The following is a 19,490-nucleotide window of genomic DNA, read 5'->3' as shown; positions in this document are numbered from 1 at the left end:
AGTTAAGGCCCAAGTTCACACAATGAAATGATAATACAGAATGACTTTAGTAGGCTAACTTTACTGATTTTCAGACCTTTCAATCCTCCTTGGCCCACCCAATGAATTAAACACATCTTAATATTGGCGTAATTAAAAAATAAAAAGAAACCTAAATAGGCATTTCACTAATTGCTCAGCATCCTTCTGTTTGCACCCTACCCCATGCACCCCAGTTTTGGGGTAGAGGATTTCCAAAAGGTCTAGGCACCTTTCCCCTTGGGATGGGTTTAGTTTTATGTGAATGTGATGGTAATGACTCTCTCTAGCCAGGTGTACTGTTTTGTTTTGTGTTTTTGTTTTTCATTTCAGGAGAGCCGAAAGGAGTAGTGTCCTAGAGTAATATGCTGTGGTAGCCTCCCATCTGGGGACCATGGCTGAGATATTCTATAATGTCTGCCTTACCAAGTAATGTTCGTCAGAGCAGAACCCATTCCTCATTTTCCTCTCACCACAGTGTTTTTTCAAAGGGAAGAAAAGACAGGAAGCATTTATCAGCTTATTTCCTATTAGACTCAAAGAGGAAAGTAGATATCAATATTTATTGGTTCAAATACTTCATCTTACAAAAAGAGAGAAATTTAATCATAATGTCTTTTTGACTGGGTCTCATTGATCATTACAAACATAATTTAGAATTCACTATATATATATATATATATATATTTTTTTTTTAAACATCTTTATTGAAGTATAATTGCTTCACAATGGTGTGTTAGTTTCTGCTTTATAACAAAGTGAATCAGCTACACATATACACACGTTCCCATATCTCCTCCATCATCGGATGAATGGATAAAGAAGATGTGACACATATATACAATGGAATATTACTCAGCCATAAAAAGAAATGAAATGGAGGTATTTGTAATGAGGTGGATGGAGTTAGAGTCTGTCATACAAAGTGAAGTAAGTCAGAAAGAGAAAAACAAATACAGTATGCTAACACATATATATGGAATCTAAGGAAAAAAAAATAGAATTCACTATATATTTTGATTCAAAACATGCTCTGTATCTGGCCCTGACTTCTATCCACCCACCTACCCAGATATAAGAAAAACCATCTTCAGAGCATAGTGTTCCCACATAGTCTAAAACCTGCTTTTCCCTTTTATCCCAACCCATAAGATTAAACAAACACAAGCAAAACTTTAAGAATTTGTTCTGGACTTCCCTGGTGGCGCAGTGGATAAGACTCCACACTCCCAATGCAGGGGGCCCGGGTTCGATCCCTGGTCAGGGAACTAGATCCCACATGCATGCTGCAACTAAGAGTTCACATGCCACAACTAAGACCCTGTGCAATTAAATAAATAAATATTTTTTAAAAAAAGAATTTGTTCTATAAGTTTCAAAGCCTTCGCTCCCCGCAAAAGTTGTCTTGATTGAAGTTTAGTCTTGTGGATTCTTGGAAAGTATAATATATATAAATAGCACAGCCCAGGAAATTTTTACAAATAATAAATTCTCCTCTTTTAACGTCGTATGCTCACAATGTTTATTTGTTAGAAAATGTCTTGTCCTTTGATTTTAGGCCATTAATTGTAATTAATCAAAAATCTGTATGTCTTGAGTTTAGCGTTTCATACTAAGCAGCCAAGTATATATAAATATAACAATATTTATAAATACACTGCAGATTAAGCCTTGGAACCTGAGTTAAATTATTATTTACTCTTTAAAAATAATAACAATATTTGCTAAATATTTTTGCTTACTGTTGCCATTAATGGTAAATGACATTTAGCTGAAAAAATTAAGGGTTAAATAACAGGAGGTTTAAATGAGAATACCAAGATTATGCTTTCTTTTGTAAAAATGTCATTAATTTACATTGTTGATAACTTTGTTTTACTTATAGTCAAGATTGAGGTTCAAACCTTACTTTTAATTGTAGCTACACTGTAATTTGGGGGAAAGTTTGCTTGCAAGGAACAGAAACCTACTCAAATTAGCTTAAATAAAAAATATACAAGGGGATATTTTATTTTTCCAATTATAGGAAGTACATACAGGCCTCAGGAATTAATGGAAAGCATTAAGTTTCTATGCTCTTTGTCTCTCCCTTTCTCTAAGGTTGTGTCGTCCTCATATGTGCTTCTTTCTGCTCCATCCGGAGACCAATTTTTTCTGTAAAACTTTTGTACTGTTCCTTCGTACGTTTATCTTGCACATAGAAACCAACTCTGATACCATTACCTTTTAGCACTAAGGCCAAGTACCGTCTGATTTTGGTTTTTGATGCTCCTAAAGTTCTCATTCTCTGGAGGGAAAATTAATTAGCTTATTTTGGGTCTGGTTCTATCCCTCCCACCTGATTGAATCAGCTACAAACAGGATCATTCAATATAAACATGGCTATATAGGCACATTTATTCAACAGAGTCTATGGATAGCATTTCCAAAGATGGGAGAGAGGGTTGGAAAAATGCTCTACATGTTTTTCCTATAGAATATCAACCTATCAGATTGAGTTGTCATTTGAAGGGCTGTTATCTTGGAGAAATTTTTTCGTTTGGGGTTAAATATCTATACCCCTATTAAGCCCAGAAAAGTTAAAAATTTGAGAATTTCACTGAAAAAAGGTATTCTTAATGTATCAAACCATCAGCCAACAAATATTTCTGAATTCCTACTTTGCCAGACTTTGTGCTGGGTTCTGGTACACATGTTGACACCTTAAACCATAAACACATGCACACTTGCTGTCTCTCTCTCCATCTCCCTCTCTCTCTATCTCTGACCTATTAAAATAAAAGAGGGTGAGTGACAATAATAGATACATGTCAGATGAACGCAAAGAATTAGCAAAGATTGACAGTTTTGTATTCCTCAAATAAGAAAGAGATGATTGGTGGGTAGTTACACCTTCAATCTGTAAAGATATTTTTCTTTCTTTTACCTCCCTTCTTTCCACCCTGTCTTCATCCTTTTCCCTCTCTCCCTAGTTCTTTCCTTCCTTCCTTTCCCTTTCTTTCTTTTTTAGACTTTTTTTTTTTTGGCTGCGTCGGGTCTTAGTAGCAGCATGCAGGAGCTTCGCTGAGGCATGTGGGAACTTCAGTTGCAATGCATGGGCTCTTCATTGCGGCACATGGGCGTCTCTCTAGTTGTGTCGTGCGGGGTTTTTTTCTCTTCTCTAGTTGTGGCCCGTGGGCTCCAGAGCACGTGGGCTCTGTAGTTTGCGGCATGCAGGCTCTCTAGTTGAGGTGCACAGGCTCAGTAGTCGTGGTGCACGGGCTTAGTTGCCCTGCGGCATGTGGGACCTTAGTTCCCGGACCAGGGATCGAACCAGTGTCCCCTGCATTGGAAGGCAGATTCTTGACCACTGGACCACCAGGGTAGTCCCTCTCTTTCTTTTTTTATAGATTTTAGCATAGTAAAGCCCTTTGATGTAAACTATGCCTGTATAATTTTGTCATTAAGTTAGGGGATATTTTTAATATAAAATTCATTATATGAAAAGTACATAATTAAAACATTTCCTATTTCTTAATCTTGATTTTTCTCTTCTTCTAGATTGCAGAAAAAACAGAACTCAAAATAGCAGAGTCTCGAGAAGGCTATAGACCTATTGCTAAGCATTCATCAGTATTATTCTTTAGCATTGCAGACCTGGCTAACATTGATCCCATGTACCAGTACTCTCTCGTCTGGTTTGTGAACCTTTATATCAACTCTATTCATGACAGGTAAACATTCTCTAGCTTCATTCATGCTCCCTAGGTTGGATTTTCACCATCCTTTCCATTTAAAATATATAATTATTTTTCTTACTGTTTATATAATACATATTCACTATAGAACATTACAAAATATGGGAAAAGTGAAGGAAGGAAGGAAGGAAGGAAGGAAGGAAGAAGGGAGGGAAGGAAGGGGAAGAGAGAAGGAAAGAAGGATGGGAGGAAGGGAGGAAGGAAGGAAAAAGCAAGCAAGCAGGCCTCTTTTCTATTTTAAGTTTTGTTTCAGTTCTACTCAAGATTTAGGCATAGGGGGATTAGCTTTAGGTCTTTTTGCCCCTCTCTTTTAAATATTTTGATAAAACACACGACCTATCTTTGCTAGCAGCTCCAATATATCTTTCTCCTTGAGGTCTCTAAAAAATTTCAGCCCCACATTTCTAATAATTTGCTAGATATTTTCACTTTAACCAATTGCTGAATGTACACAGATTTTGGAGTTAGACTGGAGTAAGGGATTAAATTTCAGTTCTGCCACATAATAGCTGCATGAATACAGGCAAGTCAGCTAACTTTTCTGTAATAGCCTCAATTTTTCTTATCTATAAAATAGGGATAATAATAATACCTACCTTTAAGAGTTGTTATGAGAATTAAAAAGATAATATTTATAGAGTATTTTTTAACAATATCTGGTATTTAGTAACTTGTTAAGTAGAATAAAAATATGATTTGAGCCTAGCATATGTGTTCTACATGGGCTCTTGGTAGAACAATCTTTCCTAAGTGATTGAAATCCCTAAGCTTTCCCAGTTGGGATTTGGAATTTGAATTAACATACCCTAAATGATGTAGGATGTTCAAGTCGAAGAATTGACGTAAATGTCAAAACAAGTGTCGAGGATGTGAAGTCATCAGAACCCTCATACACTGCTGGTGGGATTGTAAAATAATGCATCCACTTTGGAAACATTTTTAGAAGTTCCTCAAAATATTAAACATAGATTTGCCATATGATCCAATATTTCCAGCAAATCTAGCAATTCTTGGGTATATACTAAAGAGAATTGGATGCATGTATTCACACAGAAACTTACAGTCTTTTCGTTTTTATACGCAAAAAACTATATATTCAAAAGTTACTTGGGTTAGTTTTTCCTCCTTTAGTATGGTGATGTTTGTTATTCATGTGAAATACAGTTAGGGTAATTTGTTTATTTTTATATTTCATTTTAGAGTTTTCCCCTTTTCCTTGTTGATTTTAATTATATTATATTTTTGAGTATGTAAGCCATCAATATGACTCCAAAAGTAAATCCCATACGGAAGGTCTGCTCAGAGAAGTGTCACTACCCCCTCCCCTTCCATCCCATTCCCATGGATCCAAGTATTACTTTTTAAAAATTAAACTTCTAATTTTGAGATAATTGTAGATTCACATGCAATTATAAGAAAGAATGCAGCGATCCCGTGTACTCTTTATGCAGTTTCCTCAATGGTGACATCTTGAGAACCTGTAGTACAATATCACAACCAGAATATTGATGTTGACACAGTCAAGATACAGAGTACTTTCATCACCACAAGGATACCCATGTTGCCCTTTTATAGCCATACTCACCTTCCTCCCATTCTCACCCTGACCTTAACCCTTGGCAACCACTAATCTGTTCTCCATTTCTATACTTTTGTCACTTCAAGAATGTTATATAAATGGAATCATACACTATGTAACTTTTGGGAATTGGCTTTTTTTCACCCAGTATAATTCTCTGGGGATTCATTTAGGTTGTTTACTCCTTTTTATTGCTGAGAGGTATTTAATGATATTGATGTACTACAGTTTGTTTGATCATTCACTTGTTACAGGACATCTGGGTTATTTCCAGGTTTTGGCTTTTACAAATAAAATTGCTGTAAAATGCATGGACAGGTTTTTGTGTGAACATAAGTTTTCATTTCTCCAAGATAAATGCCCAAGAGTGCAGTTGCTGGGTCATGTCGTAGTTGCTTGTTTATTTTTTTTTAAGTAACTGCTAAACTTTCCTAGAATGGGTGTATCGTCTTAGATTCCCATAAGTATTACTGAAAAAATTGAACTAAAAAAATGAAAGCAACATATTCTTATTGCAAAAGTTTTAAGCATGTAAGAGTATAAAGAAGAAAATTAATATTAGTCATAACCCATCCAGAAGTAATCACTTTTGTCCATATGTTTTCTTTTCATTTTTTTTTTAACATATGGATCTTGATCTAGATTTTATGCTTCTTTGAGGCAGGTAAATGTTTCATAACTCTGTATCTCTTACAGTTCCCTCCCCAGCTTAGATTCTCACCCTAATAGATATTCAGTAGGTGCTTTTTAATTAACTGATTGTTTTCAGTCATTTGCGAGTACAATAAGAAATTTAGAATTTTGAAAATAAAGAGATGGTGTAAACCATATTTCATTTTCTCATAGAATTATACCCCATTTTTAACATATAGCTTCATACGAAGTTGCTCATGCAAAAAACTGCACAGGGAGGTCCCATGTACCCTTTACCCAGTTTCTCCAGTTCTTACATCTTTTTTATTTCAGTTGAAGTGTAGTTGATATACAATATTATGTTAGTCTCAGGTGTACAACATAGTGAGTCAACATTTAAATACATTAAGAAATGATCACGACAATAAGTCTAGTAACCATCTGTCACCATACAAAAGTATTACAATATTATTGACTATATTCCTTATGCTATGTTGCATCCCATGTCTGATTTATTTTCTGACTGGAAATTTGTACCTCTTAATCCCCTTCACCTATATGGCCCCCACCCCGTCCCCTCTGGCAACCACCAGTTTGTTCTCTGTATCTATAAATCTGTTTCTGTGTTGTTTTGTTTGTTCATTTGTTTTGTTTTTTAGATTCTACATATAAGTGAGATCATACGATATTTTTCTCTGACTTATTTCACTTAGCATATACACTCTAGTTCCTTCCATGTTGTTGCAAATGGCAAATTTTCTTTTTTAATGGCTAAGTATATATTGTGTATATATACCACATCTTCTTTATTCAGTCATCTATTGATGGACACTTAAATTCCAATCAAAAAATGGGCAGAAGACCTAAATAGACATTTCTCCAAAGAAGACACACAGATGGCCAAAAGGCACATGAAAAGATGCTCAGCATCGCTAATTATTAGAGAAATGCAGATCGAAACTACAATGAGGTATCATCTCACACCAGTTAGAATGGCCATCATCAAAAAGTCTACAAATAATAAATGCTAGAGAGGGTGTGGAGAAAAAGGAACCCTCTTACACTGTTGGTGGGAATGTAAACTGGTACAGCCACTATGGAGAACAGTATGGAGGTTCCTTAAAAAACTTAAAATAGAACTACTGTATGATCCTGCAATCCCACTCCTGGGCATATATCCAGAGAAAACCATAATTTGAAAAGATAATCAGCTCAGTGCTTTGTGACCACCTAGAGAGGTGGGATAGGGAGGGTGGGAGGGAGACACAAGAGGGAGGAGATATGGGGATATATGTATATGTGTAGCTGATTCACTTTGTTATAAAGCAGAAACTAACACACCATTGTAAAGCAATTATACTCCAATAAAGATGTTAAAAAAAATCAATCAATATGATATACTACATTAATAAAAAGAAGAGAGGAAAAAAAAGTTGTGGTATATATGTACAATGGAATATTACTCAGCCATAAAAAAGAATGAAGTAATGCCATTTGCAGCAACATGGATGGACCTAGAGATTCTCATACTAAGTGAAGTATTCCAGACTGAGAAAGACAAATATGACATTGTTTGTATGTGGAATCTAAAAGAAAAAGAAAAAGACACGAATGAACTTATTTCCAAAACAGAAAGAGACAGACACAGAAAACAAATTTATGGTTACCAAAGGGGAAAACAGGAGTCGGGGGAGGGATACATTAGGAGACTGGGATTAACATATACACACTACTATGTATAAAATAGATAACCAACAAGGACATACTCTACAACACAGGGAACTACACTCAATATTATGTAATAATAACCTATAAGGGAAAAGAATCTGAAAAAGAATATATAGATTTATATGTATATATATAAATGTATAACTGAATCGCTGTGCTGTACACCTGAAATGTACACAATATTGTAAATCAACTATACTGCAATTAAAAAAATAATAATGCTGCAGTAAACATAGGGTGCATATATCTTTTTGAATTAGTGTTTTTGCAGTTTTGTGGGGGGTAAAACCCAGAAGTGGCATTGCTGGATTGTATGGTAGTTCTATTTTTATTTTTTTGAGAAACCCCCATACTGTTTTTCATAGTGGGACTATGTACCAATTTACATTCCCACCAATAGTGCATGAGGGTTCCCTTCCAACGATAATATCTTATATAACAATAGTACAATATCACAACCAGGAAGTTCACACTGGTACAATCCAGAGAGCTTACTCAGATGTCACCATTTTTATTGGGCTGGCCAAAAAGTTCGTTCGGATTTTTCCTGAATGAACTTTTTGGTGAACCCAATATATGCACACGTGTGTGTGTGTGTAGTTTCATATTTTTAACAGTGGTTATTGTGATAAAATAAAAACAACTTGTATGTTAATTCATATGTTACTTATTTTTTCTTAGTTTTACTTGACTCAATATATTTTCCTTTTTTTTTAACCTTTCAGTAACAAATCCAAAATTTTGGAAAAACGCCTACGATATTTAAATGACCACTTCACATACAACTTATATTGTAATATATGCCGATCACTGTTTGAGAAGGACAAGCTATTGTTTTCTTTTTTATTATGTGCCAATCTTCTTTTGTAAGTTACTTGCTTTTTCTTTATTTTAAAAACTTGCCTGGAAAACCTAATCAATGGCTTCTCACAGAAGGATATCATGTTTTAGCTCTGCATAATTCATGATTTTACTTGTACATTTCTCTATAGTAGTATTGGTGTTTTGATGTTTGATTTTTAAAATTTGGATCATACAGAAAAGCTCACAAAATGTTCAGGTACAGTTTGGTAAATTCGTACAAAGCAAAAATCTGCATAACTACCACTCAGATCAAGAAATAAGAGTTTTCAGGGAATTCCCTGGCAGTCCAGCGCTTAGGACTTGGCGCTTTCACCGCCAGCCTAGTCAGGGAACTAAGATCCTGCAAGCCGTGTGGCGTGGCCAAAAAAAAAAAAAAGAAAGAAATAGAGTTTTTAGATTGGCTTCTTTCACTTAATAATAGGCATTTAAGATTCTTCTATGTCTTTTCATGGCTTGATTGTTCATTTCTTTTTAGCACTGAGTAATATTTCATTGTCTGGATGTACTGTAGTTTATCTATTCACCTACTGGAGGACATCTTGGTTGCTTGCAAGTTTTGAAAAGTATGAATAAAACTGCAGGTTTTTGTGTGCACATAAGTTTTTAACTTATTTGGTTAAATACTAAGAAGTGTGATTGCTGGATCATGGGTAAGAGTATGTTTAGTTTTATAAGAAACTGTCTTCCAAGAGATTCCATGCAGCACCTCAGCATTTTTAGGAATCTTGCCTTGTGGTCCTTGGCGTCCTGAATGTTGAAACTGACCCACACTCTGGAAAAAGCAAAAACTCAGGGGCCAGAACATGTTGGGCAGGGGAAGGTGCTGAAGGAGCACCTTTATTTTCTCACTTATGGGACCACTAAAATATTAAAAGATTTTCCTTCTTGACTAATATTTTCTCTGTGAAAATTACTTTGAAAATGGGTCCTAAGTGAAAGTCTAAACCCATTCTGCATCACAGATCCCAGAAGAGGCTCAACAAGCATATAGTTTACATTCCTTAATCCATTGCATTCTACCAGCAATGAATGAGAGTTCCTGTTGCTTCACAACCTTGCCAGCATTTGGTCTTGTCAGTGTTCTGGATTTCACCATTCTAATAGATGCGTAGTGTAATCTTGTTTTAATTTGCAATTCACTAATGATATATAATATTGAAAATATTTTCATTTGCTTATTTGGTATCTTTATATCTTTTTTAGTGAGGCATCTGTTAGGTCTTTTGTCCACTTATTAATCAGTTTGGTTGTTCATCTTTTGTTGTTGAGTTGGATGACAGTCCATTATCAGATGCATCTTTGGGAAATATTTTCTCCTAGTGTGTAGCTTGCCTTCTTATTCTCTGTCTTTTGCAGAGCAAATGTTTTAAATTTTAATGAAGTCCACCTTATCAATTCTTTTTTTCATGGATCGTGCCTTTGGTGTTGTTTCTAAAAGGTTATTGCCATACCTAAAGCCTCCTAGATTTTTTCCTATGTTATCTTCTAGGAATTTTATAGTTTCGCAGTTTACATTTAGGTCTGTGATCCATTTCGAGTAGATTTTTGTGAAGTGTGTGTGTGTGTGTTTATATAAATTTGTTTATGTTTTTCTTATTTTCCTTTCTTACACAAAGGGAATACACTGTAAATGTTCTTTTGCACCTTTTTCTATTAATATAAATGGAAGTCACTCAATAGAGATAGCCTCTTTTTTTCAGCTTTATTAGGTATAATTGCCACATTATGCAATTCCCCCATTGTAAGAATACAGTTGATGATTTTTAGTACATTTATATAATTGTGCAACCATCACCAAAATTCAGTTTTAGAACACTTCCATCATCCCCAGAAGCTTCTTTTTGCCAGTTTAGTCAATTCCTGCTCTTACTTCCAGCCCCAGGTAATACTGATCTGCTTTCTGTCTCTATAGTTATTCCTGTTCCAGAAATTTTATGAATGAGACATTAGATGGCCCAGAATATGATCCATCTTTGTAAATGTTCTATGTGCTCTTGGAAAGAATGTGTATTTTGCTGTTCTTGGGTGGAATGTTCTAAAATGTCAAGGAGGTCAAGATGGTCCATATATCTCCTGTATCTTTATTGATTTTCTATCTACTTGTTCAGTTATATAGAGAGAGTTGGAATCTCTAACTATAGAGACTTCCCCTTGCAGTTCTATCAATATTACTTTGTGTTTTGATGCTCTGTTATTAGATGTATAAATGTTTAGGACTGTTATGTCCTCTTAATAAATTGACTTGACTTTTTAAAATCCCTGGTAATATTTATTGCTCTGAAATCTACTTTGTATGATATTATTGTAGCCCCTCCAGCTTTCTTTTGAATAGTGTTAGCATGGTATATATTTTTCCATACTTTTACTTTTAACCTATTTGTTTTATATTTAAACTGTGTCTATAGACAGCATGTAATTAGGTCTTACTTGTTTTATCCAATCTGATAATCACTACCTTTAATGAAATTGTTTAGACTATTTACATTTAATGAGATAATAGAGTTATGTTTAAATCTACCATCTTATGATTTATTTTCTGTTTTGCCCATCTGTTCTTTGTTGCATGTTTCCTCATTTTCTATTTTTCTTTTTTCTTGGGAACTTAGTGTCTGTTTTATTTATTTTTTTAACCTGTGGGTTTTATTTTTATTGATTTATTTATTTACATAACAGGTTCTCATTAGTTATCTGTTTTATGCATATTAATGTATACATGTCAATCCCAATCTCCCAATTCATCCCACCCCCCTTCCCCCCTTGGTGTCCATACATTTGTTCTCTACACCTGTGTGTCTATTTCTGCCTTGCAAACTGGTTCATCTGTACCATTTTTCTAGATTCTACATATATATGTTAATATACGATATTTGTTTTTCTCTTTCTGACTTACTTCACTCTGTATGACAGTCTCTAGGTTCATCCACGTCTCTATAAATCTATTTTTCTTTAAATTGAGTATTTTTATGATTCCATTTTATCTCCTTTGTTGGTTTATTAGCTATAATTTTATGTTTTATTATTTTAGTGATTTGTTTAGGGTTATAGTATACCTTTGAACTTATTATAGTCTATCTTCAGATAAAATTATACTACTTCATATATATATAAGAACTGAAAACAATATACTTTTATCTTTCCCCTCATAGCTTTTGTTTTATTGTCATACATTTTACTTGTATATATGTTATAAAGCCCACAGCATGTTGTTATTTTGCTATAAATAGTCAATTACTTTTAAAAGAGACATAAGTAACAGAAAAATGGCTTTTATCTTTATCTACTAGTTACCATTTCTGATGCTCTTTATTCTTTTTTGTTGATTCAAATTTCCATCTACATGAAATTTCCTTGAACATTTCTTATAGTGTAGGTCTACTGGTAATGCATACTTTCAATTTCTGTAAATCTGAGAAAAAGTCAGTGAATTTTTCTTTCAGATTTTAATTTTTTATCTCTAGAAGTTTCATTTGGTTATTTTTTATTTTTCCCACTTCTCTCTTCATTATGTTCATGTTTTGCTTTCACTCCTTCAGCATGTTTATAATAGCTCTTTTAACATTCTTATCTGCTTGTTATATCATCTCTATCACTTCTACATCGTATCTATGTACTGACTTTTCTCCTGGTCATGGATGTTGTGAATTTTACATTGGTAAGTGCTGGGTCTTTTTTTTTTTATTCTTTTAAAGAGCACTAGACTTTACTTTTGCAGGTACTTAAATTATACTGAATTCGTTTGATCTCTTCAAGTCTTATTTTTAAGATTTCTTATGACAGTTTTAGAGTAGACATTATTCTACAGCTAGGTTAGCTTCACTACTAAAGTATCTCCAGTGTCACCACTGAATTCCTCTGGTGTTCAATAAAGATTCAACTCTAGTTGGCAATAACTCATATATTCAGTCCTGTGTGAGCTCTGGTAGCTACTTAGTTTGCAGCTCCCCAGGTATTCTTCGTCTGGCCCCCTGGGGTTTTACCCTACTCATACATAACTCAGCATTTAGCAATAGAATCAAGAGGATTTGTATGCAGATTTCTGGAGCTCCTCGTCCATGTATCTCCCTCCCTTCTGGTACTCTGCCCACAAATTCCAGCCACCTTAGCCTTCCCTAACTCTGATCTCTGTCTCTTCAACTCAGCAGTACTCCTAGATTCTGATTTGATTACCCTCATGCTTTGTAGTCTGAAAAGTGCCTCCAGGCGGTTAGCTGAGGCAATCATGGGGATCACCTTGTCTCCCTTTTTTTCATGGACCACAATCCTGCACTAGCTATTATAATTTCTAAAAACAATTGTTTCTTTTATTTTTTTTCCAGTTTCTAGTTGTTTATAGCAGTAGGGTAGGTCAGTTCTGATTGTTTTATCCAGGCTATATAAGCAGAAATTGACTTCATTCAATTTTAAAACAACAATTTACAACAGTCCTTATTTTGGGAACACAGGGCAAAGAAAGAGATTGAATACCAGGAACTGATGTTTCTTTTAACTGGAGGTGTAAGTCTTAAGAGTTCTGAGAAAAATCCTGATCCAACTTGGCTACAGGATAAAAGCTGGGAGGAAATCTGTCGTGCAAGTGAATTTCCTGCATTCAAAGGACTCAGGTAATTGTTTAAACACAATGACTTAGCACTGAATAGTGATGGGTATATTTGTAATCCAGTGATTTTTTAATTTAATCTAGTGATTTTTAAAAAATAGTTCTATAGCTGTCTTGATTCATCTCCTCATTCAACAATCTCTTTTTAAAATTTTTTCCCAATGAAAGGATAATCATTAAGCTTCTCTTTCCATTAGGAATCATTTTTGTGACAATATAGCTGAATGGCGGGAGATCTACAATAGTAAAGAGCCACACAATGCTAAATTTCCAGCACCAATGGATACGAGGCTAAATGAACTACAGAAAATCATAATTCTTCGGTGCTTAAGACCTGATAAGGTAAAAGACAAATGTGTTCTATTTGGAACCTAGATAATTTGCCATTTTTATGAAGTATTAGGTTTAAACTTATTGTTATTTGGTACTTTAACTTTTATTTCAGATGCTCACATGGGTTCATTGAGTTCCTTGGATCTGTAGGTTTATAGTTTTCCTCAACTTGAGAAAAACTTTGGCCATTATTTCTTCAAATATTTTTTCCCATGATTCCAATTAAATATACATTAGACTGCTTGATATTATACCATAGGTGACTGATACTCTGTTAATTATTTTAAAATCCTTTGTATCACTATACTTCAGTTTGGACAGTTTCTATTGCTATCTTTAAATTTGGTGATTTCTTCTTTTGTAGTGTCTAATCTGCTATTAATTCCATCCAATTAATTTTTGTTTCGGCAACTATATATTTCATTTACAGAACATTCATTTTGTTCTTTTTTATATATTCTATTTCTCTTTTCATTCTGTTTATATTTTTCTTTAAATACTTGAAAACAGTTATAATAACTGTTTTTAAATCCTTGACTGCTAATTCCTGGATCATTTCTGGATCTGTTTCTATTGACTGATTTTACTCTTGGTTATAGATTATATTTTCCCACATCCTGGCATGCCCAGTAATGTTTGGATGCTGGACATTGTTTATGATTTTGATTTTCTCATCTTCCTTTAAAGATTGTTGACTTTTGTTCTGCTAGTTCAGGGTTAGCAAACAACACCTCTGGGCCAAATCTAGCCAGTGACCTATTTTTGTCCAGCCCATGAACTGTAAATGACTTTTGCATTTTAAAGGGTTGTTTTAAAGAAAAATAATAGGGCTTCCCTGGTGGCACAGTGGTTAAGAGTCTGCCTGCCAATGCAGCAGACACAGGTTTGAGCCTTGGTCTGGGAAAATCCCACATGCCGCGGAGCAACTAAGTCCGTGTGCCACAACTACTGAGCCTGCACTCTGGAGCCCACAAGCCACAACTACTGAGCCCGCATGCCACAACTCCTGAAGCCTGCACGCCTAGAGCCCGTGCTCCACAACAAGAGAAGCCACCACAATGAGAAGCCTCAGTGCCGCAACGAAGAGAAGCCCCCGCTTGCCGCCACTAGAGAAAGGTCACGTGCAGCAACGAAGATCCAACACAGCCAAAAATAAATTAAATAAAATAAGTAAATTTAAAAAAAAAAAGAAAAAGAATAAGCAGCAGAAATTGTATGTGGCCCACAACACCTAAAATATTTACTATCTAGCTCTCTATAGAAAAGGTTTACCTACCCCTTTGACTATACAGTTAAATTCAGATTGCTCCTTTCAAAGATTGTTTTAAGATTTGTTAGTGCAGGTATAGAATAGCCTTTACTCCATGGATAGTTTAGTTCCATGGCTAAAGTGTGGCCCTTCTAGGGCCTTTACTGAATGCCCCAAGTGATCACCAAGGACTCTCCATTGTGGCTACTGGGAACTTGAATGATTCCCAGCCTTTCATGAACTCTGGTAGCTCCTCATATCCCAAGTTCACAGCTCCCCAGTCACTCTTTGCTTGGCCTATGTATACATACCATGGTGTTCAGCAAAGATACAAGGACAATATTATGCAGATTTCCGAGCTCTTTCTCTGGATACTTCCCTTCAAATTTGAACTCTGAAACTTCCAGCAGCCTGAGCCTCCTTGAACTCTGATTCCTGTCTTCCCAACTCAGCAACACTGTGTTGTACTACTTTCAGTTGCTCTCCTTGTTACACAGTCTGGAATGTATCTCCCAGAGGAAAGTCAAGGGAATGATAGGTCTCACCTTGTTTGTTTCTTTTTTTATCAGGGATCACTATCCTGTACCACCTATTGTCTGAACAGCCTTATGTCTGAAAATGGCTGTTTCATTAACATTGCCCATTTTTTAGTTCTTTATGGCAAGAAGGTAAATCTGGTCCCTTTCCTCCATATTGACTAGAAGCAGAAGATAGTAGAAAATCTTGAATGTGTCATAATTTTATTAGTTCAAACATGCACAAAAATCTTTCTTTAGGTGAAATAAATAGGCTGATACCAATTTTCATACACTCGAGAAAAGTGTTATAGTGTTACGAAAGGAAAAATTTTAAACAAAAAACTAAAAGCTAACTTATAAATACTACCAAATGTAAAATAGATAGCTAGTGGGAAGCAGCCACATAGCACAGGGAGATCAACTCGGTGCTTTGTGACCACCTAGAGGTGTGGGATAGGGAGGGTGGGAGGGAGACGCAAGAGGGAGGAGATATGGGGATATATGTATATGTATAGCTGATTCACTTTGTTATAAAGCAGAAACTAACACACCATCGTAAAGCAATTATACTCCAATAAAGATGTTAAAAAAAAACCCCAAAAACTAAAAGCTATGCTTATATATGTAGTTTAAAACTTTGAGTAAGTCACTTCACCTTTCTGAGTTCCAGTTACAACCACATATAAAATGAAGGTATTGAAAGTGATTGCAATGGTCCTGTCTTTTCTTTTTCCTTTTTTTTTTTTTTTTACATTTTATGTTTTTAGTAAAGTTTCACAAGGAGCATCATCTAATGCTTCATTCAGTCTCTGAGTATGTTCAAACAGAGGCCTATATAATTATGTGACTTCTGAGTATTTCTCCTTACTCTAACTCCCAAAGACCTTTGTACATTGTTAAAATGCACCTCATTCTTTCCTACCTGATAGTTGTATGTATATATATATATGTTCCTTTCACTAGAAAATAAGTCCCTTGAAGGCCAAAACAGTGCTTTATTCATTATTTTATCACAAATAGCTTCCCTTGTTCATGGTAAACTTAGGAATGAGTAGCTCTGCATCTGGGAAACCCCTGCGTATTTGCATTCCACAGAATGGCTCTCTGATGACCAATGGAGATGTTGTTTCAGTACCACGTGTAGGGTTACTGGTTTGTCTGCCATGCTTGGGATCCTGTGCTTAAACACCACACTGACCACACTGGAATACACAATAATTGCCTGTTTATTTGTTAGGGTCTCCCACTGGACTCTGAGCTTCTTGAGGTCAGGACCCGTGTCTTATTTTGTTCAATATCTCCAGGATTTAAAGCAGTACCTGGCAGATGGTTGGACATCTCAATAAATATCTGTGAGTTGAGTTGAATTTAATTGCATTAAACCAAATTCAGTTAAAGTCTGTGTTAGTCAGGATTCTCCAGAGAAACAGAATCAGTAGGATTCCGTTGATTTTAAGGAATTGGCTCACATGATTGTGAGCAGCTGGCAAGTCCAAAATCTGCAGGCTGCAGACCCAGGGAAGAGCTGATGTTGCAGCTTGAGTCCAAAGGTGGTCTACTGACAGAATTCCCTCTTCCTCAGTAGAAATCGGTCTTTTTTCTCTTAAGGCCTTCAACTGATTGAATGAGGCCGAATCACATTATGGAGAGTAATCTACTTTACTCAAAGTCTACTGATTTAAATGTTAATCTTATTTTAAAAATACCTTAACAGGTATTTAGATACTGTGCCCTAGACAAGCTGGCACATAAAATTAATCATCACAAAGGCCATATCCAGGTCTGTTTAAGTCTCCATAATTTCTTCTCTAGAGTATCTTACATGAAGGATTAAAATATATATTTTAATATTATAGAAAAGTCTAATAACTTCTTCTCATGTTAAATTACTGGAACAAGATACTTTTTCTATAGAAAACTATCATACTCGATTGCAGTTACATCATGTCAGGGAGCATTGCCCCTGGCCAGTGCGTAGGGTAATGTGGAGCAAGGTCTCTGTGTCCTCAGCATCTCCCTTTCCTTAAAAATGTATACTGAAGATCTACTGTGCTAGGTAGAAACTATACATGGTGTTAATGGTAAAAGGATGAAAAAGATTTCGTCATTGCTCATGTGTAGTTATTAAAGAAAGAAATAAAAAGCTGCTATGTCATTGTGATCTCTTTTTTTAAAAAAACCTTCAGGAGCCTGTCAATACCTGTAGAATAATGACAAAAGTACAGCTTTGCAGTCTTATTACCTTGGCTAATCAGACCTCTTTTCAGCTTGAAACTTCTATTTAAAACTACAGAATTGCTCACAACTACACAAAATTACCCATATAGAAGCTCCTTGAAACTTCTACTATTCTTCTCCTTGAAACTTCTACTATTTAAAACTACAGAATTGCTCACAACTACAGTAAATTACCCATATAGAAGCCTCTATCCTTCCTCCCCATGTATTCCACAAACCTTCCAGGACCAAAGAAGCCTGTGATGATCACTCCTCTCTCCATCAAATTCCTACAGTTTCCCTTTAGAAAGTCGTTTGGCATTTAGAAGATAATGTCTGATACCTCTTTGTACTGATTTTTCCGCTGCTAATATTGATGAACAGCATTCTTTTATTTTTAATTAATTTTAATATAATTTATAAGTAAGTCACATCTTCCTGTGGTTCAAAACTGATGCACTGTTTTGAATCACATGAATATATGAATACAATGAAAAGTGTGCCTCCAGTCTCCATCTCTCAGTCATTCATCATCCTTCCTCTCAAGCAGTTAATGTTATCTGCTTCTTGTTGTCCTTTTATACACATATAAATGTACATACATATAAATTCTTTTACCATTTATTTTCAACACAAACGGTAGCATCCACTGTTTTGCATATTGCTTTTTTCTCTACTAGTTCACAAATAGTGTTCTCTTTCTTTTTTTTTAACAATTGCATGGTATTCCATTGTATGAGTGTACAATAATTTCTTTAGCCAGTTCCTATTGATGGATCTTTATAATATTTATATATTATCTATTATAAAAATGCTGCAATGAATAACCTTATTCAAAAGTCATTTCTCACATGTGCGACTATATATCAGAATAAATTCCTAGGAACAAAATTGCTGTGTCAGTGGATTTGCCCTCTGTAATTTTATGGATACTTTCAAATTGTCCTCCATGAAAGTTATACCAGATTGCTTTTCCTCAGCAGTGTATGAAAATATCTGTTTACCTGTACTTTTGCCCACACAGTATGTTGCCAAACTTTTAAAAAATTTATTTATTTATTTATTTTTGGCTGTGTTGGGTTTTCATTGCTGCATGCAGACTTTCTCTAGTTGCGGCGAGCGGGGGCTACTCTTCATTGCGGTGTGCGGGCTTCTCATTGTGGTGGCTTCTCTTGTTGTGGAGCAGGGGCTCTAGGCATGCGGGCTTCAGTAGTTGTGGCACATGGGCTCAGTAGTTGTGGCTCATGGGCTCTAGAGCACAGGCTCAGTAGTTGTGGTGCGTGGGCTTAGTTGCTCTGTGGCATGTGGGATCTTTCCAGACCAGGGCTCGAACCCGTGTCCCTGCCATTGGCAGGCAGATTCTTAACCACTGCACCACCAGGGAAGCCCTGTTACCAAACTTTTGGATCTTTGCCAATCTGTGCAGAAGGGTTGAGGATTCTGGGGCTGATCGAGGTGGCAGCAGCACACGTGAGTTTCATTAGATGTTACTTTGACAGGTTTGTTGGGGAGGAAGAAATCCCTCATAGCAGGTGTCTGTCCAGAGGCTGGGAGTGAGGGGAGGTCCACAACTCCAAAGGAGAGGGGAAGACAAGGGAATTCCTAATGGAGAGGGGACTTGTATGGTGTCTGGGCAACATTATTCATCAGCATGGCGGCTGGGAGTCTCTGTGTCAGAGCTCTGAAGGGCAGCAGTGGCTTGGGGTCTTTATATCCTGGGGCTTATCTTTTTATGGCTAGCAGATGTTGGATGAAAAGTAGGCAGACACTAAATGGTTAAAAATCTGCTTATTTGGGCTATGTTTTAGAACAGTTGAATATGTAGCATTTTGAGTTTGGTGCCAGTGGACTTTTGAGCTAACAGTTTTTAGCCTACTGTGAAAAATAAACAATCCAGGGGTAAATACACACAGGCTATCTTTGTCCCATTTATATAACAATCTGATGGTGAAAAATGGTATCTAAGTATAATTATAATTTGTATTTTTCTTATTTATAAGTATTAGGGTATAGACAA

General features: G+C 35.6%; 1 protein-coding gene across 1 annotated transcript in view; it reads left to right on the top strand.

Moving 5' to 3' along the window:
* DNAH12 (dynein axonemal heavy chain 12) overlaps positions 1–19,490 on the top strand; it is a 235,762-nt gene that overhangs the window by 194,609 nt on the left and 21,663 nt on the right. Inside the window, exons 60-63 of the mRNA XM_082412044.1 lie at positions 3,559–3,731; positions 8,421–8,561; positions 13,002–13,160; positions 13,354–13,498. Coding sequence (XP_082268170.1) covers positions 3,559–3,731; positions 8,421–8,561; positions 13,002–13,160; positions 13,354–13,498 — 618 coding nt within the window. The remainder of the gene's footprint in view (positions 1–3,558; positions 3,732–8,420; positions 8,562–13,001; positions 13,161–13,353; positions 13,499–19,490) is intronic.

The sequence above is a fragment of the Balaenoptera physalus genome (assembly GCF_965194825.1).
Source record: "Balaenoptera physalus genome assembly, chromosome: 11".
In the NCBI taxonomy this organism is placed as follows: domain Eukaryota; kingdom Metazoa; phylum Chordata; class Mammalia; order Artiodactyla; family Balaenopteridae; genus Balaenoptera; species Balaenoptera physalus.
The sequence above is the reverse complement of the archived record's forward strand: the minus strand, read 5'-3'. Positions and strand labels throughout refer to the sequence as shown.